Source organism: Phyllopteryx taeniolatus, chromosome 12 (assembly GCF_024500385.1).
Source record: "Phyllopteryx taeniolatus isolate TA_2022b chromosome 12, UOR_Ptae_1.2, whole genome shotgun sequence".
NCBI classification, from domain to species: domain Eukaryota; kingdom Metazoa; phylum Chordata; class Actinopteri; order Syngnathiformes; family Syngnathidae; genus Phyllopteryx; species Phyllopteryx taeniolatus.
The window spans coordinates 17,160,141-17,182,201 of record NC_084513.1 but is presented as its reverse complement, the minus strand read 5'-3'; the positions used below and the strand labels follow the sequence as shown (position 1 = coordinate 17,182,201).

At 42.4% G+C, this 22,061-nt stretch overlaps 1 protein-coding gene across 2 annotated transcripts in view; it reads left to right on the top strand.

Moving 5' to 3' along the window:
* Positions 1–22,061, top strand: part of LOC133487227 (neuropilin-2-like) — an 89,682-nt gene that overhangs the window by 36,319 nt on the left and 31,302 nt on the right. For both annotated transcript variants that reach the window (XM_061793488.1, XM_061793491.1), the window contains exons 7-11: positions 2,767–2,922; positions 12,037–12,181; positions 18,056–18,231; positions 19,162–19,335; positions 20,503–20,647. In XM_061793488.1, coding sequence (XP_061649472.1) covers positions 2,767–2,922; positions 12,037–12,181; positions 18,056–18,231; positions 19,162–19,335; positions 20,503–20,647 — 796 coding nt within the window. The remainder of the gene's footprint in view (positions 1–2,766; positions 2,923–12,036; positions 12,182–18,055; positions 18,232–19,161; positions 19,336–20,502; positions 20,648–22,061) is intronic.

Here is a 22,061-nt window from a genome sequence, read left to right as displayed (position 1 = left end):
TCATTATGAGTGTGACACTCGTTCATTCATTGGGACTGTAACAGTTTGTGACAGTCGGCTGGAAATGGAGGTGACCCCTCATGTTGTCTTTCTGTCTGTCTGCTGCTGACCAATCGCGTTGTTGTAAGACTGCTGCGTTCCATTGAGACCCTCAGCTGTTTCCTTGTGTTAACACCCAGCGTTGTGTAGCTGTATGCGTTTGTGTGTGGCTGTGTTGCTGTGTATGTGAGTGAGGAAACGGCTCCTGTCTTGACAAGCAGCTGTCGTAAATGCCATCATGCCTGTCCAGTACTTGAATCTTGCACCTTGTGTGTGTGCATGCGTGTGTGTGTGTATGTGTAAGTGTGTATGAGTGTTTCGTGTGTTTGTGTGTGTCCATTAGTGAGTATACATGAGTTTGTCCATTTGTATGTGTGTCTGTGGGTGTGTGTATGTGTGTGTCAATGTTTCCAGTTCACGTATGAGTGTGTGTCCGTGTTTGTGTGCATGTGTGTCAATGTGTATGGCCGTGCGTGTGTCTGTGTGCGTTTCAATTTTGGTGTGTGTGTGTATGTATGTGTGTGTGCGTGTGTCCAATTCTGTGTCTGTGTCTGTCCGTCCGTGTGTGTGTGTGTGTGTCCGTGTGGTTTTCTGTGTGTGTTTCCACGCGTGTACGTCCGTGTGCGTGTACATGCAGCTCAAGCTCGCTTTGCCGTGCCAACCCACGCAAGCCTCTTTCACACAGTTTCCGCAAAATTGCCACATCGAAGACGTATCAGTTGAGGCAGCGTTTACCCGCCCGTGTCTTTCACACAGCGCCCAACAAAGCCAGACATGTCCATGTTCAGTGCCAGATTCCCGCCATTCCCTATCGATCCCGCCTCTGATACTACCTCCGAAGCCTGCAAATTTGTGGTTCGACTTCAGCCCTTATTTCAGTGTCAGTGCTATCCGCACTGAACAGCGACCATAGAAAATGTGAAAAATAAAAAATCCTGGCTTTAACAGGCAGTGTGAAAGGGGCTTGGTACTATTCTGCTCTCTTCTATTATTATTGCGCCTGCATTGTGGTCCAGTGTGAGGCTTGGTGCAGATTGATGATGTGAGTGCTGGTGGCTGCGTTATTCCAACACTTGTGTGATTGATGAGTATTCTTTCCAGGGAAGCTTCACTTAGCATCCGTCTCTACCTCTCTGCTCTAGCTCGTATTGGGTCTTCACCACCTTCTCTTTCTTTTTCTGCATCTCACTCACTCCTCACCTCTTCTCACCCCCTCTTATCTGTTCTTCTCCTCAGCTCAGGACTATCGATTAGGTGTCTTGGTGGATCTCTGTCTGACCCTAAGTGAGCAAGTATGTGCGTGCGTGTGTGTGTGTGTGTATGTGTATGTGTGTGTGTGTGTGGTGGGAGTAGTCTAAAACACCTGTCTTCCTGACAGGTAACAAATGCAGCATTTTACCTCCCATGGTGAGGCGTATTGTACCCTGGTGGGCCGCTCAGCACTCACATACATAAGATACACATCACACATTCTGACTGAGCTTATGCTTCCAACATCTCTAGTGTTTTTGTTGTTTGTAGTCACATTGTCATCATCCTATTCTGAATGCCAGCCATTGGTTTGCCACACAATTGGAATTTAGATGCATCGTAAGGTGTAAGATTTGTACGTTTACACATTTTGCTCTTACGTTGTCTTGTCCTAGTTACAGTCAATATTTCTTTGAAAAATGTTTCTAGGCCATAAATATAAAACAATCAGAATTCTAAATGGTGGTATTTTCAGCTTGCTTTGTGCAGCATGACGTATTCTTACCGCACAGATGTTATGCATGTATAATGTTGTGGCCCACACCTTTCACGTTATTAGCTAACCTCTTGATAATGCAGTAAATGAAATAAATCCTCCTTTGTAGCTCATAATAAAATAGTTTAACAAGGTTAATGAAAGTCATTGTGAGGCTTTACTTCTTGAGCCGGGCTCGCCTATACTCAGAGACGTCCCTAATTCATAAAGAGTAGACGCAAGGTCGAAATTGCAGTTCAGGTAAAATGCCACATATTTTAACAGCAGGCAGCGCATGCAGCAGAGCATCCACAATCAGGCTGGAGAGGTGATTATAGCTATTGTATGGCAGGAAATTAAAATGAGCCCCTGGTCATCACTATCGATCTGCCAAAGGAGAGAAAAAGCGAAGGCACAACGTGAGATGAGGAGCATAAAAGAGAATGGCGAAGGTGAGAGATGGACGCTGAATCGTTGATGTCTGTATTTGCATGTTTATGTGTGTCTTCGAGCCGTCTTCACACTTTACGACATTAATTGCGAGGACCCGTTGACAGATTAAGTATTCAGGGTCTAGGACTTGAATTTCAATTTGATTAAATATAGATTAGCGCAAATTAAGATGCAAGACTTTTTTATGTTCACTTCACCTTACTTTCCATGAGGGCAGGTTTTATCTGCCATGGAAGTCATGTTTTCATTGGGTTGTTTGTTTGTGAGCAACCTCTTACAGATTTCTAATATATGCCTATTTATTATAATAGGTTAGGTTATCGTCCAGTGATGCTCACCACACAATTTTGCTCAACATTTGCATATATGTGCTGTGTGTATGCAGGGCCAGAAGCTGTAATGTCAAACCAAGTTTAATGTGGAAAATCCCATGTTCTCATCTGAGTGAATTCTCCTCCCAGCAGAGTGTCATCCTTTGGGGTCTCAATAATTTAATAGCCCAATTTTATCCTGATGAAGATTTTTTTTTCTACAATATCTGCTAACAGGTGGACCTCTACACTTTGAAGGTGATCACAGGCATCGCCATGCAGGGTGCCATTTCCAAGGAGACGCAAAAGTCGTACTATGTGACTACGTTCAAGCTAGAGGTCAGCACCAATGGCGAGGACTGGATGGTTTACAGACATGGCAAGAATCATAAGGTAAGGTCAGAGCTCAGCCCACCCACCCTCTCATAATCCCCCAAGAGTACAGGTCGGAAGAAAGTCAACTACAAATAGTGTGGGAAATATTGGGTGACAGAGGCTTTGACATGGGCATATGTGCTAATGGCTGAAAGAAATATGAGATGGAATATTCAGCAACAAGTTGACCACAATCCAAAAAGTCCCACCTGTCTGTCTGAAATTACAGCCACCATCATTCATTTGGCTTAATTTAGGGTTTTTTAATGATCAACCACACGTCTCCAATCTCCTAATGATACCTTACATCATTGCATGCGACCACACTGCACAATCTGCTTTTCTCATCACATCTGCTTACTGTTACTTACTTTCAAAAAAGTAAAAAGTTCTGATTATTGTCAGCCTGAGAGAACACTCTTCGAAGCTGCTGCTCCTCTAACGTGTTGAAGCATTCGAGTTGCATTTCAGTCAAGGGATGCTATGAAGAACACAAGCAGATGGTATCAGAGGTCTTAAAATCACTGCCACTGTGGTTTAATGGGAAAAGCATTCCTGCACTGGTCCAGCGGTTGTGACTGTTTTTACCATCACAGACGTTCCTCCCGTGCTAGCGGTCCACACATTTTGTCCTGCGGTCTAACACCATGTCTCCCGCTCGGCTGTAAACCTTTCAGGAACACTCACGCAAAGCCGTTCGCTCGCGGAAACATCCGTACAAAATGTTCTCGAAACTCTTGAGAAGCAGTGAAAGCATTCTTGATTCTTTTGTGAGTGGAAGACTCAAAAAGGTTTGAAATGGCCAGGGAATCGATAAAGACATTGCTTCTTTTGGGGTGAAAGAGAAAAACATCATATTGAGGGAGAGTAATGAGGCTTTGCAGATTGAATTTTTCATAGATGAAGCATTCAGGTGACTCAGCGTCTAAATGGAAAGAACTTAGTTTGATGATGATGTGTTGTGGTTGGTACCAGCACCCATAATCCTGCTTGATTCCGCGTAACCATGGAAAGCTGTTTCACAGCTGAATGATGACAGCGACACAGATGGGACGTGCATGTGTTACTCACGTTTTGCCCGAGTTCAATCTTTTGAGGGGAGGGATTTACATGGTGATAATATCCCTCCCTTGTATTGTCTTGTATACACACACACACACACACACACACACACACGCACATTGCATCCTGCAACCATGTTGGAGGGGCCCTGGTGAGTCAGGGACATTTTTGAAAGATAATGCTGCGTCCCAGAGTGTCCCTCCTCACTTGCCATACTGTGAGCGTGCAGTGGCAGGGGAGCTGCATAATAAACAACACAAAGGTCTACCGCAGTGCACTTGTTCGGCTCTCGTTATTTGCATTACAGACATGTCATGCTATTACCTAGTATTATTTCATTTCACTTAGCATTTTGGGGCGCGTTACACATATTGCACATGCCGAGGCTCTGCCGAATTCAGTGTTGAAAACACATTTAAGGATTTGCAATCAAAATTCAACAGATTTTAACATTTGCGATTGTCGGGAGTGACCATTTTCCCCATTTGCACCACTCAACGTAACAAAAGGGTTTTGAAGCCTGAAGACACAAACTGAAAATGGGTGTCAAAAGGATGTTTTGTAATACTACGCAGAATGGAGAATGAAGAGATCTTGAAAGGTGCAAAGACATCACAACTAAAACTAAAATGGTATAACAATGCCAGGTTTTAATTGACACGTTTAGATCAAGTTCAGTGTTTCTTTACAAAGTACCGTTGGTAACTGCTGGCCCAATATGCGTATTACTATTAAATAGTGGCTTTTTGACGGTCCTTATGGTTTTGAAACTTTCCAAAATGTATTTTTTTTAAAAACAGTTTTACTTGGCCATTGTCATATAACTGTTCACCTCAGGGTCATTACTTCTTTCATTTGTTCGATTTTACTGTTCCCACTGGTTGTAACGCTGCAGTGTTATTGATGAAGTCATAAAAGATGAAGCAACATTTTTGGACAAAGCTAACTAGAGAGCGAAAACCCGCTGACAATTTATCTCTTGATGAAATGATTTTATCAGCCGCTGCCCGATGGCTCTTCTTCGCTGACGTACATTCATGGCAAAGCAGCTGCATTCGAAATGGCATAAGCGGCTATAATGCATAAATGATTAAACAGCAGTGGTCAACAGGATTTTTTTTCCTCAGGTCTGGATCCCATTACAACAGGCTCAGATGGACACATTTACTGGGAGAATGTGCCTTTACATGAATGACAGATGAGAAAATGAGTGTTTTACTGCATGCCTTGGAGATCAACTACAGGCTAGTACACGTGCAACAAAATCAAAGTCCTTAATAAAGTGAGCACATGCCAGACATTTTCATTTATTCGCCCCTTCTCGAGTTCTCTCTAAATCTCTCCATCCATCAAGGGCCTCCCTCTTGCCCATGCATGCACACTCTTCACATCTTCATTTGCATTATCCTTCCCTCCTTCTTTTCCACCTCTCAGCTTTTCCATTACCTTAACTCAATCGGAAAGTTTACGCCGCTCGAATAAACGACGGCACGTTAATCTCGCTGAATTGTTGCCATTTGGGTTTTATGAGCGAGAAACATTAAAAGAAGGTCAACATATAATGAACAATAGCGGTTTCCGCCCTTGCTAAGAAGCACTTATCCCAATTGCAATTGTTTATTGCAGGCATGAGAATAAAGGCGCGCAATACAAGCATATACATAGTTGAACGAATGTTAACATCTGGGTGAGAGCCCGTAGGGGAGGTGCAACTGTCACATGCAGTAATGATTTGTGTGATCGGTAATGTATTTGATAATGTCATTCAGTGCTTTTAATGTGAGCCAGATGAGACATATGGAAAACACTATGACTTGCAGGAAAGCAAGAGCAACGCAAGCAAAAGCTCAAGCAGTCCACTGAACTGACAGAGTGGACAGAGTGACTCGGAAAGCCCGGGTTAGAAAGTTTCCTGGGAACAAGTGAGTGAATGAAAGCGGCAGAAGGTGGGAAAGAAGTGCACACGAGGGGGGGAGTTGGGAGCGAGATGATGATGGAATGGATGGATGGGAGCGCAAATGGCGCCAGGGAGCAGAAGGGGAATAATGAGAATAGCAGATGAGGGTGTTGCCTGCACAGATGTCTCCAGATAGATCCGCTGGCCTCCGCAGCGTAGCCTGCAAGGAGGTGAAGAGAGGGGAAAGAAAATAAAAGGACAAGTGCAAGTACATGGAGACGAAGGCTGGGAGTGGAAGCGAAATCAAGAGGGAGGCGGAGGTCAAAACAGACGTGATAAATGAAGACGCTCTGTGAGGAAATGGAGAGGAAAAGGACAAATGGGGAAATTATCAGGTAGTCATGTATCATTTCCTTTATAAAGCATTTGGACTGAACACAAACATATTCACGCACAGACACAGTAGTGTAGTAGTGTGCGTGTGTGTGTGTGTGTGTGTGTGTCTGTGCGTGCGTGATGAGATGCGAGGAGATGGAGGAGGTTTTACTATTTTATAACTCTGTCCACACACATATTCACAAAAGACGCACATCATAGACGTTTGAATAATTCAGTGTGTCTGCCTTGGTCCTTCCTGGCTGACTGACGAAGGACCCAAGGGCTCACGACACGACGCTACACACACACGCGCACACAGGACACACCTGTTCTTTAGTTAGGTGAGCATGTTGTATTCCCGCTCATGCTCTGCATCTATGTTAATGTGCGAGGTGTCCGGGTTAGTCGCTGACCAATTTGAGAGCCAGACACACACATTTAAGTTGTGGGTCCCTGCAAACCATTGTTGGTGTAGCTAAAAACTCTTCTTTTGAGGGTACTCAAAGCGCTTTAACACCGGCTCCTCATTCACCGACTAATGAGGCAGAATCAGGAGCAACTGGGGGCTCAGTATCTTGCTCATGGTCACAGGGCTCACGGCCTTTGGGTTCTCTGTTAATGACCATCCTGACATGCAACATTTCGAGGGTACGAATAGCCCGTGGCACAAGAAGGCATACTCCGTTACCGCCAAGCTTACTGGTACGGGCTGTGCATTTGATACCTGGGGCTTCAGTTGAGATTGACCCAACTCTTAATACCACCCACCGCTCTCATGTTGCAATTATAGAAATCATCAATACCGAAGAAAATCGCAATATAACAGCACGGAACTGTGCCACATACACCATCTGGAGCAGTTTAGAATCATTCAGAATTCATCATATCATAACATGACAAAATAATTACAAAATAAAAAATAAAATGAAAAAACATTAAGCGGCATGGTGATCGACTGGTTAGTGCATCTGCCTCACAGTTCTGGGTAACGGGGTTAAAATCCCGGCCCCGCCTGTGTGGAGTTTGCATGTTCTCCCCGTGCCTGGGTGGGTTTTCTCCGGGCACTCCAGTTTACTCCCACGTTCCAAAAAAAACATCCATGGTAGGTTAATTGAAGACTCTAAATTGCCCGTAGGTGTGACTGTGTGTGCGAATGGTTGTTTGTTTGTATGTGCCCTGCGATTGGCTGGCGACCGGTTCAGGGTGTACCCCGCCTCCCGCCCGAAGATAGCTGCGATAGGCTCTATCAGGCCGCGACCCTAGTGAGGAGAAGCGGTAAAGCAAATGGATGGCTGGATGGATAAAAACATTAAGCTCACCAAAGATGCTGATCATTAAATGTATTGTGTGGAGTTTTGCTTGTTGAAGCTGGCTGTAGCAAGTTTTGCTCTGACCAACCAAGCAATGGACGAAAAAATGCTGACATCATTGAGGGCCAACTAGCTGGCCCTCGGATGACAAATTTGAAATCTGATTGGTGAAAGAAACAGTCCCATTGCTAATACTGTATAGTTTAAGTTACCTCTGCCAGACCTGCTCATTCTGAACTACATATTCTGAAGGCCCAGAGGAGATTAGATTAACATGGCAGCACACAGAGGTTGAAAGATGATTGGACAAAAAAAAAAATCCGACATCCAAATACACGTTCTGGAAGCATGATACAAAATGAAGAAAATAGACAGTTGAGAATAAATTATTATAATTTTATGGAACAAATATTAGAAATCATGTTGCAAATGTATGTCAGTGCTTCTTATAAAGTAGTATTCAAGACAGTAGATTAGGTCTTGCAGGCCCTGAAAGTCCACCACTGATATTTATGGCCTACAAATATTTACTGTAATTATGACTTTAGTACTGCGTTAGCGTACGACTTCGGCGCATTCCAACTTGCGTACATGAACTCGGGTTACATTGCTGCCAAAGTAACGGAATTCCATCGAGATCCTGCTATCAGCCAGCTGTGTCTTTTTAACAACAGCCCATTAACAAACCTTCACAAAACACACATAGTCTATTAGATGATTGCTGCCCAAGCATTTTCGAGATTGTTAACAGTAAATTGAGGAGTTTAAGACCTTTGGGGGGGGGGGGGGGGGATTTGACTACATATCACCTAACACCTCCTCGCATTGGATGCTCACTTGCAGAGCCAAAAACACATTTATTAATGCTTGTACACAAACACCAGGTTATGCATAAATAATCACACAGTTGTCTTCAGTAATATAGTCCATCAATTATCTCTACGGCTTATCCTGTTCAGGGTTCCAGGATGCTGTAGCCTATTACACCTGACCTTGGGCTAACACGGACGACGTGCTGAATTGGTCAACAGTCACTCACAGAGGACATACTCTATTTACAGACAAGCATTCCCACTCATATTCACACCGTCACTAAATGGGAATTGAACCACGCGACCTGCACGAAAGTCAGTCGAGTAAACCACAGTCACCAGTGGTAGTGTACGTTGTAATTCTCGGCGAAATCCAGGAAGGCAAAGCAGTTGTTTTAAAAACATGCACCCAATTATCATTTTTTATGTATATATTTTATTGACATTCCATCGTTTGTTTCGTTACACATAAAGCCACATAACTGGAGAAAGTGTAGCAAGGCTCGAGAAACCAAGACAAGTACTCTGTCTTTTTTTTCATTACTTTCTTTAATTTCACAGTCAAATAAAGTCTTAATCTCAGAAGGCCAATATCAGCGAAGGTGTTCAGTTTGCTTTGGACTGCAGAGAGGTCAGAGTGCCATTCTAGTATTAAATCTTAAGGAAGTTTATAATTTTATGAAGCAAAAAAAAACCAAAAAAAAACATTAACAACTCAACATTAGGTCACGGTGTTAAATGTGCACAGTAGCCTTCCACTAAAGGGATTTGCGTTTACTTAGGGGTTGTAAAACAACATTTGTCACAGTAGAAGTCGCTCTACATTCGCAGCTCTTTTTGGTGACCCCGAACAAAGCTCTGTGTGTATTTGTGTAGACGAGCGTACCGAGGAAATAGTTTCACTGGCCACCGAGGGAAATCAGAAGGCCACCACCAGCCCAAAATCCTCAGAGTCAGACTTTATAATTATACTTTTTACACAGTGACACACGCACACACGCTTGTAATTACAATCCCATTACGTCTTTTGGGGCCTCTTGGCATTTTCCCTCATTTAACTGGCATTGAGGCCATTAGAGGGGCACCGGTTCAGCGAGTCTGCCTTCATGTGGTACCCCCATTTGGTCGCGGGTTCAATCCCCAGTTGGCCCAGTGCCTTGATGCTTCTCTTGTAATTCAGAGAGCTTCTTTATTCACACTTGTTCACCCCTGAAGGCTTCTGTTGTTTTAATGGTTCGGGACCGGGGAGAAACGATGAATCTGGACACACAAAACACTCAAAACAAAACGAGGCAAATGCCTATAAATGAGCACCCAAGCAAGTAATTACAAGGCCTTTGGCTCTGGTGAATGAGGTTTACTGCACTCTCACCATGTTGTTTCCGACGCTGCTGTAACGAAAGAGCGAGGCACAGAGGAGAAACAGCTGTAGTGAAACAACAGGCGGTATTTTATGTAGAGATGAACATGTTATCATGACAGGGAGACAGAGTGAAGATGTCAAACTAAAAGCCAGAAATAGGCAGAGAATACAAAATGGGAAGCCCAGCTGTGTTTGCCTGAACCGAGCCCAACGCAGATGACAGCCATAAATGTACATGACACTGTCAGATAGAGACAGAAATATTAAGTCATGATGTCAGAGAAAAGAGAAGAACACTTCTGGCAATGTGAGCCTGCATCCAGTGTGTATTTTATCTGCTTGTGTGTGTGTGTTAGAGGAAATCTTTTTTGCGTGTACGTGCACTCGGTGGGGGGTTCGGCTCCGAGGGCACCAGCAGTCGAAAGACGGTGTGTGTTCTGTGGAGTGTGTTTAGAAGACAGTTGAGACTGGATGACAGTGTGTGTGTCTTTTTTTCTCTCTTGCTCACTGTGTGTGAAGAAATAACGATTGTTTTTCTTTGCGTGTGTGTGTTTGCTCGTGTGTGTGTGCGTGTGCGTGCGTGTTTAACTCAAGAGGACATGAGAAGAGGATGCTTTCCCGCACACTTACACCCTTGATTTATGACACACAAGGTGGCCTCAGACTGTGCGTCTGTGTGTGAGTCTTGAAGTCAACCTTTGCCCTCATACTGCTCTTTGTGAAAAGGAACATTATGTACAGTGCATTTCTGTACATACACTGGGTTTGTGCGTGCGCTAACAAGAGCGTATTTATTTATAAATCTTGTCACGGTGAACAGACCACCATGAACCATAAATATGTGCGGCGATGATTAACTGTAGCCTTTATTTTTGCTCCCCCTAATAAAACACACGCCAGTGCGATGACTTTGTATATGCAAACAAGAACATCCAGTGGGTATTTTTTTTAACTGCTAGCCACAGTAACAACATCATTACTACAATGAACACAAATCATTGGTCAAATGCATTTGTTTACATACGAAGGTTAGATAAAGAACATGCGTCCATCTATCCATCCCTTTTCTAGGGTTGTTGGCGAACTGGTGGCGTGGACGGGGTTGAGGCGGGGTTTACCCTGGACTAGTTGCCAGCAAATCACAAGGCACTTATGGACAAATAACCATTCTCACCTCTGGACAAATTGGTCTTCACTGAGCCTAACATGCATGTTTTTGGAATGTGGGAGGAAGCCAGAGTACCTTGATGAAACCCACACAAGCATGGGGAGAACACACAAACTCCATACAGGAAGTGCTCGAGCTGAGCTTCGAACCCACAACCTCTCCACTGTGAGGCAGATGTGCTAACCACTAGTCCAGATGAAGAAATTGGACAAATATTTGCTCAATTCAAAGATTTCATTCAGCTCAAGAAAATGATGCCATGTGATATGTTTTCAGTGGTCAGTGGAGGTAAATCTTATCTGATCCTTTTGTGTGGCAAAATGGATGCACTAAACTCCAAAACTAGCGCTCACATATCATTTGATGTCCTTAACTGACTTTGCCTTCATTCAAAATCATTTCAAAATAGGACATTTAAAGACTGGGCAGCACGATGTGTTAATCGTTAGAATCTACGTCTTACTTCCACATTCCAAAATCATACAAGTTGGTGGTTTTGAATCTGTTCAGCAATGCCGTGCTAGCAAGCATAATTTAAAACAGGATACAATAGTGTATGCTTGTATTTTTCCAACATGACTAACTAGTGATGGTTTAGTCATACACGAAATTATATCCCATCCTTATTTTTTATTTTTTGTTTTTGTTTGACAGTTCTTCAAATAGAACAGATTGATTGTATGCAAAATGGAGTGTCAAAATTGTGAGTGACCCACACTCGATTTATTGCAGGAAGTACCACAAAGGTGCTCTCAATACTTTTTATGTTTTTGAATACTTAGTATGTTTAGTCAAAGACTTTCAGGCATCACTGGAGCCACAAAATTTGATGTGTGTAAATTAGATCAAAATCAAGGCTCAGTCCCAAGAAGTGCGTCATACAAGGAGATGACTTCTGAGCAGTCTTGGCTGTCTTATTACCTCTGCCAAGGAGTTTTCAATTCAACGCCTCAAGGCTTCTTCCCATTGCTCATTACTTTTACCGGGTGAACACACGTTTGACTCCGTATGATTTGTTTTTTGTATTGTACGAATTCTGATCATCTCTTTTTTTTTTGGGATTATACTTCAAGACCATCACATGAGATCTTCCTCAGTTGTGTTTTGGTATTCTAATTCCTTCTGCTGCTCTGTTTCTGTAGGTTTTCCATGCAAATACCGACGCCACAGAGGTGGTTCTCAATCGGATCCCTCAGCCAGTACTGGCCCGCTTCGTGCGAATTCGACCTCAAACGTGGAAGAACGGCATCGCGCTGCGCTTTGAGCTTTACGGCTGTCAGATTACGGGTAAGAAAGACGAAGCATTTTTTCTAGAGAGCTTAACAGAGGTTTTCCGGCCAATCTCCTCGAGGGGCTCCTGTAAAAACATGCTAGTAGTTTTATAGGGGGTGATATACTGGCGTTAACATTGGGTCACAAGGTGGGTCGGTACAAGAACAACTCCCTCAGAAAACATTTCCTGTGAAAAAGTTGTGCATAAATCTTTTTCATTTCTCTACATTCGTGTCATCATTTTGTCCATCCGTCGATTCATCCAAAGTTTATTTTCCTGCTTTCCATCATTAATTCTCTCCTTTTCACATGCAACACACCCACTCTCATGCGCTTTCAAACTCTTGCCCTCCCTTGTTCCTCTCCCTATCCTCCCTCTCAGGCTCCCACACACGCACTCGCACGCACGCACGCACACACAAAACCCAGTCGGTCCTAATAGAATAATACTAGAGTGTGATGTGTGGGTGATTACATCAGAGAGTAACGGGCTCTCGGCTTTCATCTGCGGCCCTGGCAAACAAACGGGATTTCAACCAGCATAATCAGCTCAATACTATAAATAGATAAAACGTAATTAGAGAGTCTGCGTTTGTGTGTTCTACGAATGGTAAAGGTGCAGGTTTCAATCAGTGTGTGCGTGTGTGTGTGTGTGTGTGTGTGTGTCTGTCTGTGTGTCTGTGTTTACACTGTATCATTATTAGGTTAGGTTCTCTCACTGCTGCCATTGTAGTGGCCATCAAGAGCGACAGATGCGCATGCTCTTATCTGGGGGGCCTATTTCAGCACCCACACAACTCGCAATCACACCCTATACACACAATATGATACTGCTTGTGTGTGTGTCTCTGTGTGTGTGTGTGTGTGTGTGTGTGTGTGTCTTAAAAGAACGCAAAATAATTCCTTGCACCTTTTCGTGCTCCGATTTCCGATTCTTGCCTTATTTGAACACCTGCACTTGTACTGTGTGTCATGTGGCATAAGAGTAAGCTTTCAGAGCAGCCATCAGTCAGTATATATGATTGAATTTGCTTATGCAGCGATACAGTTATTGGAGGAGACCAGCAAAAAAAGATCTAAACTATCCAAACACTCTTATCAGTGATTCTAAAAGTGTGGTACACGTATCACTAGTGGTAGGCGGGCTCCCTCTAGTGGTGCACAAAATAATCACCGCTTAAGTTAATGTTCAGTTGGATTTAACATTTAAGTTAACATTTAAGTTTCATGTCCATCCATCCATTTTCTGAGCCGCTTCTCCTCACTAGGGTCGCAGGCGTGCTGGAGCCTCTCCCAGCTATCATCGGGCAGGGGGCGGGGTAGACCCTGAACTGGTTGCCAGCCAATCGCAGGGCACATACAAACAAACAACCATTCGCACTCACATTCTCACCTACGGGCAATTTAGAGACTTCAATCAACCTACCATGCATGTTTTTGGGATGTGGGAGGAAACCGGAGTACCCGGAGAAAACCCACTCAGGCACGGGGAGAACATGCAAACTCCACACAGGCGGGGCCGGGGATTGAACCCCGGACCTCAGAACTGTGAGGCAGACGCTCTAACAACAACCAGTCGTCCACCGTGCCGCCTGTAAATTTCATGTAATCTTTAAAAATTGTTTGTTTTTAAACATTTATTGAGTTAAAATGTACATTTTTGTATTTTCCTAAATATACAGTAAGTGGAATGTTAATGTTCAAACTGCACATAATGTGGCTTCCAATATAATTTTTCGGAATAAAATCTGTCTTGTTTTTGATGACCACTCAGGCCTTCTATGCTACTGGATTTAAATGTTGGTGACAATAGTGGTACTTTAATACGATGTGTCCATCGACGATGACTCACTGCGACCCTGTGATGCTTCCGGTCACCATTATATTTAAACGCAGCAACCCATTACAGCGGGGGTCCTCAGTTTACGATATAGTTTTATTCCTACGGCAGCAACGTCACCGGATTTTTTATGTAGGTCCTAACGTGATATACTGTAGTCTACCACTGGTAGTGAAGCCATAATAAATAATAAATATTTGTATGAAAAACAATTCTTGCCCATAAATATAAAATAATCCAATGAAAAAGAATGGTGGTAACTGAGCATACCTTCTTGTGCCATGTGACGATGTATTCTCATGCAGTGTGCATTTCGTAAACTCAAAATGTTGTATATCTGGACCGTCCACCATAAATCGAGGACGCCCTGTATTTGTTCCTCTATTACCAAGAAAAACATCTTACAAAAGGGGAACACTAAAAAAAAATAAAAAAATTTTAAAAAAAATTATTTCACATCGTGTCACTTACTGGAACATTCTGGCAGAATAAAAATAAAAATAGACAGAATTATTACATGACATGGCCACTTATCCTACCCATGACTAACATGGACACAATTAACTCAGAGACGATTGAGGCTGGGTCGCGCGTCAGTCTTCCTAGTGGTGTGGGCATGCGGGTTTAGAGGCTTTGTGGATAGGGGGCTCATGGTTTTTGCGGGCGCTTGGGCTCCCGGTGGCTTGGATGGGCGCAGTCTGGAGTGTTCTGATCTTGTCCCAAGGCTCATCTTCCATGGAGAGTAAATGTCGAAGACGGCAGTCCAAGGGATTATCGACTCAACTATAAAAAAATGCTGTAGTCATTTTTAGTCCTGCTATTGAAAATACAATTTTGAGGATTTAGGTAACATTAGATGTACTGTACGTGAATTGCTTCAGTATTTTTCTCACATTGCACAAGCAACATGGGAAAGGGGGATTCAGGCAGTGTCCAGGGATTAATGATCCCAGTCCTTCTTGCCTCCCCACCCCCATGGTGCTGGCAATCGCTAGTGTGAATTATCTCCAATCCAGCAAAGTGTCTGAGTAAATCATTCATTTTATGAAAAAGCTGCTATGCCAAATCATTAGAAGGCTGGCTAAGCCTAATGTCTTTTGCCATGCAAGTTAGAATATCAGTATAATGAGCACAGTAAACCTTGTAAGCAAAGTCACCTGCAAGTCGCAACGCAGTATTTTTTGTTTCTTTCCCCAGATGCGGACGTATTGACAAACACGCACACAACCTATCACGGTGCCCGTGGGGATGCGATAATGCCCTATGCAGGCCTTTAAAGGCGCACATAAAGCAGTCAGACAGTGACATGCCATTAACTTAAATCACACTTTTATGTCTCTCGCTCTCCTTTTTCTCACTTTCTTCCCATCCGTCTCCATGGCGCCGCTCACTTTTTCTTCCCGCTCATGCGTTTTGCTCGGTCCTATCTATCGCCTCCACTCTCAGCCTCTGCTCCCGCTCTCATATTTTTCCTTTGCCCGCTCTCATTTTCTCGCCACATCTCTGCTCTTAAATCTTCGCCCATTACAGCCTCGTCCAAGTCTTCGTTACCCCCAACCCCTCTTTCACTCTGTCTTTAATCTCATTTTATGTCAGCCCTGCAGCATCTATCAGTCATTTGTTTATAGCACGCTTATCATTCTGCTTGCTGGCTTTAGGTTTTCATGTGCATGTTTGGGAAAATCATTGTGTGTATGCAACTGCAACAGGCCTGCTGGTATCAGGATGGTGTGCATGTGTCCATTTTGTATATACGTTCAATTTATGGACAGTGGATATGAAAAGTCTACACACCCATGTTACAATCCCGGGTTTTTGTGATACAAAAAAATGAGACCAAAAATGAGAATTTCAAAGGTTTTTTGCACCGTTAATGAGACATATAACCTGTACAACTCAATTGAAAAATGTGTTTGAATCTTTTCAGAAGGGAAAGTAAAAATAAACAACTGTAATCACGTGGTTGTCCAAGTGTGCACACTGTCTCATAACTGGGATTTAGGTCAGAATTAACCGATCGCAAGCTGCCACCATTTAAAGAGATTCTGATTAACCCCAGATAAAGTTCAGATGTTCTAGTAGGCTTTTCCTGATAATTGTTGTTCTTTTTTTCAAAATTTCCCAAAGCACAAATTCGCACTTTTGGCCATAATTTCAAAAGGTATGATGGGCACAAACACAACAATACTCATCACCAAAAGAACAACACACCTACACTGAAGTTAGTGGCAGCAGTATTATGCGTTGGGGTTATTTTTCTTCAGATGGAACTGGGGCCTTAGACAACGTGGATGTAATTATGAACAGTTGGAAATAGGAGTCAGTGTTAGCACAAAACCTTCAGGCGTCTGATAGAAAGCAAAAAATGTCAGTAAAGCCTACTAGAATATCTGCACTTTGAATGGTGTCAGGTGTGTACTGATTCATGCTTAAATGTGATTGGTTAATTCTAAAGCCATGTCACAGATATAAGAGGGTGTGCACACATATGCAACCATCTTTCAGTTCTTTATTTTGAAAATATTCCTAAAAATTCAATTGACTTGTAGAGGTCATAGGTCACATCAAAGGTGAAAAAAAAAGTTTTTAAATGATTTGTCTTTAACTCGTTTCTTTATATCACAAACACCATTTAAACAGGGATGTATAGACTTTTCATACCCACATTATGTTTGTGTGTTTTTGTTTTTTTGTTTTTTTTTTGTTAACTGCATGTTCACTTGCTATTTCTGTCATCTCCAGAGATCACATTCTCATTAGGTCTACTTGTGAGCATCAGCTGCTCAAACAAATGAAAATAAACAATATGGTAATTGAATTTTCTCCTTCGGTTTTTATTGCCCTATTGAGGGAGCTTATCCACTGTGTTGGTAGCTGTTGTTGTTTATTGTTGATTCATTATTTACTGCAGTGAGGTGCGGTTGCAAACATCATAGCATTAAACATTCATATCCACCAAGACCCAGAGAATGTCACCATCAATCATCGTCACCCTTCACTGTCAATATCCTCCCTCTTTCTTGCCTTCTACTCATTCATTCTCTCCTATCCTTCTTTTGGCTTCTAATTTTCTCTTTTCGCATTTGCTTCCCTTGAAATTTCGATTGACCTTTTTGGCTTTTTTTTCCTTCAGCTTCCTTGTCCTTCAGCTCACCCTCTAATTTATCTCTTCCTTCTCATCCTTTCTTTCACACATCATATCTCGTCATTTTATACTGTCTTCATTTAAAATAAAATTCAATTCTTTTGACACTCCTCCTTTTTTGTTGCCATTATTATTCATGTATGTACGATTCTGATTCTCGTTTGGCTCAAACACATTTGTCAGTCTAATAAAACACATCGCTTTGATATGTGCCACACTTTCATTTTGTTCTTCCATTTGGGACTTTCTTGCCTCAATTCCCCACGAAGAGTCCCGTTGCTCGGCTGAAGTTTTGCATTGACTTTGTAGCAGCATGAAGGCAAAATGCTCTGAAGGTTTTCTGGAAAGCGGTTCAGAGGAGCTGCAAAGTGGAACATTAGTTTAAAAAGAAAAATCACACAAGAATTTTCTCTCGAAGATCAAGTCTGCACCCATCTGTCAGCTCTATCAATACCTCCTAGCCTTTAGAAGGCTGGGCAGCGCTGGATCCGATCCAAACTGACATTGGGTGCGATGCAGGCTGCATCCAGAACATTTTGTTGGTAATTATTGGAAAATAACGCCAATAAGGATCAAAACAGCCCTGACTTGCTCTTGAAATACAAATAGAAAAAGAAATAAAATCACACAGGGAAAGCATCTACATTCTCATCGCAAGCTCATTTTAATAGGGAATGAGCAAAATAGTATTTCCCACAAGGTATTGGAGGACTAAAATGTGATTAAATGTGATCACCATATTCAAAATCTTTGTGCGAACCTTGTGTGCGCCTCCGTAGTCTGTCTTTCTACCGCTGCTAATGAACTTCACTTTCACACTGTGTCCAGTGTATGTATACTAATGCAAATGATCACTAAATATGATCACTAGATATAATATTCATGACTATCATCCTCTTTTTAGACGCTCCATGCTCAGAGCTTCAAGGCATGCTGTCTGGGCTGCTGGCCGACTCGCAAATCTCAGCGTCCTCCATGAGGGACATTCACGGCTCCATGGGCGCAGCCAGGCTGGTGGCCAGCCGCTCAGGCTGGTTTCCCAACCCGACACAGCCCATAGCAGGAGAGGAATGGCTGCAGGTACTTTCATGTAGTCATGACTTCTTCTGTGGATTTAAACAAGACTGGTTACATTATTAAAAAAGAGCCACAGTACTTCTACTACTTGGATGAATGTTTAGTTAGTTAGTTAGTTAGTTAGTTAGGACTGACTGTGATTGGTAAACAGAAAAGTTCATTTATTTCAGTAGGTCAATTCAAAAAGTGAAACAACTATACAGCTTCATTAAACAGGAAAATGTTGGTCAGAAGGCCATCTAATTTCTGGATTTTAAAAAAATTCAGCTTGTGATTGGGGCGTTTTTGTCAGCTGTTAGCTATAATCATCATAATCATATTTTTTTTTTACGTTTATGGACAATGTGCACATACTGTACATTAACCAGTATCAAAGATGAAAAGATTCTTTAACCAGGTTTAGCAGAAAGGTAATTTCTGCATGAAATATTTCTGCATAAAATATTCAGAAATATAAAACCCCAAAAAATAAAATTACAATATAATTACAATATAAAGTAAATAAAGTGCCTATAAGTAAAATAACAATGGCAATAAAATGTTCAAAACCTACAATGTGTGGATGATGACAATGTAAAGTGCCAATGAAAAATACCAAAGGTATGAGAACAATGCTAACATTCTTACAGATTCAATTCAGTAGCAACCATGCTAATTCTGAGTTTGACGATTTAGATTTACAGAAGATATTTGAAATACCGGTACCAGGAAGGTCATTATTCTTTAATAGAGTTAGGATCACTCTGTCAAGCATCCATACAAGGAAAAAAAAATGTGTGAATGAGTTTCACTTTTTTAAATACATTTTTACTTACATGAATTAAGTATTCCATTCTAATTTATCGAGATGCACCTGTACATAAATGGAACGCACCATACTTCTGTGCCGTTACATGTGAATTAACAACAGTCGCAATATTGTTTGTGTTGCAGGTGGACCTTGGTGTGCCCAAGATGGTGCGTGGGGTCATCACCCAGGGTGCAAGAGGGCTGGAGGGCAGCACCAGCGCTGAGAACAGAGCTTTTGTCAGGAAGTACAAACTGGCTCACAGTTTGACTGGAAAGGATTGGACGTACATCACGGACAGTAAGACCGGCTTTGCAAAGGTAAAAGGTTCAGTGTGGACTATTAGCCTACTACATCTGCTGTAAACTTTAAGCACTCTTGTAGACTGATCATCTTTAAACAAGGATTATTGGTCTGTCACAACAATAATCCTACTGAATGCCCATGAATGTCTAGCCTGCCTAGAGAACCTGTTCAACCGATTTTCCTCACAGCTAATAAGCGATTCATGGGGGAGTACAAACTGATGACTGACAGTTTTCTTTTTGGGAACTTTAAAATCCTCTCTCTTCCAGCCATGTAATTCTTGGAAAATGATATATATTACCGCCTTAATAATTCAATTTAATCACGGTGCTCCACATTGAGTCTTCTGCACTCTCTCTCGTTCTGTTTATGTCTGTCTTTCATCCTCTCGTTCACTCATCCTCTACTCCGCTCTCATGGGTGTAATTAAAAATTGTCTGTCCTGCATCACCACTCAACACTGCTGGCAGTCTACGGCGCTGTGAGGCAGGGCCCTTTAAACTCTCCTCACTGAGGAGACTGTCTTTAAGAGCCGTAATAGTACTACTGAGTGCCTGGCTTTTCTGCTGTTTTCTCTCATCTGCCTTTCTTTTTAAATGGGCAACCTGGGAAATCCATCATATGTTTTTCATTTTTTCATTGTGGTTATGGAGAGGACAGAAGATAGAGTTCAATTCATCAAGCTAATATTGCCACAGGCCTGCATTCTGGGTGCTGTGGTGCTGTCTAGCCACTTTGCAGCTCGACAATCAAAGGACTAAGACTCTCTGTTGTTATTTTTATGGCACATGTCATGCTGTGCCGGGAATCAATAGTCATCCTCAGCACCGTGTGACTTAAGGAGGACGTCTGCTATATTTTATATATGTTTTTTTTCTCGTGACAGTTTTACCTCCACTCTCCAAAATAGCTGTGAATGTATAGAGAAGCTCTTTCATAGCAAACAGCAGAAGGATCTCGACCGTAACAGCTGACAGTCCAACAAGCGTCTGTCGTCGGCTGAGGCAGATTTTCTTGGTGACTGTCCTCTATGTGGAGTAGCAGAAGTGTTTATCCATATTTCCTTACTGCAAAATGTCCAAAAAGGAAAACATCAATTTGCTTTGTGACTCATCATTAGAATGAGAATTCCTATCGAAGACACATAACATCCTCTCCTTTTTATTCTTCCTTTCTGTCAGATTTTTGAGGGCAACAGCCACTATGATACACCAGAGGTGCGACGCTTCGATGAGATAATGACTCAGTACGTCCGAGTTCTTCCCGAGAGGTGGTCCCCTGCTGGAATTGGCATGAGAATGGAGGTCCTCGGTTGTGACCTGCCAGGTAAGAGCACAAACAAAGTCAGACGACAGGCGGCTACACAGAGAATGTAGCGATATATATGTATGGACTTTGCACTACGCATTCACAAATACATTTCATTTATTTATTCAAAATCATTACATTACAATTGTAATTGGCTGACATGTCGCCATTGAATGTATAAATATTGGGATGTATGCTTGACATTGGTGTTTTGTTTGTTTATCTTCCAACGTGTGTATTTGCTTAGTTTGCACTCATATGGTATTAAGCATGTCAGTGTGTGTCCATGCTTATCTTTTACTAGCTTTTACTTTCCGCCCATGAGATATCGTAGGCATCGTTCTCTATAGGCATTTGCAACATGTCTGGACACGGATTAACATGTCTAGGTCATGGGGCTTCAACCAGTACTTGCCATCTGTGTACACTCCTAAATTTTGTGCTTGTTGTGTTAATAACATGTAGAAAAGCGTGTACTGAGTGTTAGGTGCATGTCGCTGGTATATGCTATTACTGAATTCTTATGCTCGTCATCAAGCCGTGAATTTTTTGCAACAACATTTTTAGCCATTAGTTTTGACCAGGGCAGTTATCACGTGATAACCAAGTGGTTATCACGTCTGCTTCACAGTTCTGGTGTTCGGGGTTTGAATCTCGGCTCTGGCCTTCCTGTGTAGATTTTGCATTTTCTCCGGGTACTCAGACTTCCTCCCACATTTAGAAATATGCATGTCAGGTGAATTGAAGAAGTCAATAGATGAATGTAAATGTGATTGTCAGTGGTCATTTGTTTGTATGTGGCCTGTGATTGGCTAGATAACCAGTCCATGGTATTCCCTACCTTTTGCCACAGAAGATGGATGGATGGATGGATGGATGGATGGATGATTTTAGACATTAAGAAGGCGAAGCCAACCCCAGGACTGCTGCTGTCAAATCTTGTCGCCTCTTTCAACTTTTCAGCCTGTACTACAACTATACAGCATGTTGATATGTAATTTACAACCCCAATTCCAATGAATGGAAAACGGAGGCGTTTCTGGGTGTTGTTGATAAATGGCTTTTGCTTTGCATAGTAGAGTTTTAGTTACTGACATTGGTTTTCTGAAGTGTTCCTGAGCCCATGTGGTGATATCCTTTACACATTGATGTTGGTTCTTGATGCAGTGCCGCCTGAGGGATCGACGGTCACGGGGATTCAATGTTGGTGTTCGGCTTTGCCGCTTACATGCAGTGATTTCTCCAGATTCTCTGAACCTTTTGATGATATTATGGACCGTAGATGATGAAATCCCTAAATTCCTTGCAATTGTACATTGAGGAACATTGTCCTGAAACTGTTCAACTATTTTCTCACGCACTTGTTCACAAAGAGGTGAACCTCGCCCCATCTTTTCTTGTGAATGACTGAGCCATTCAGGGAAGCTCATTT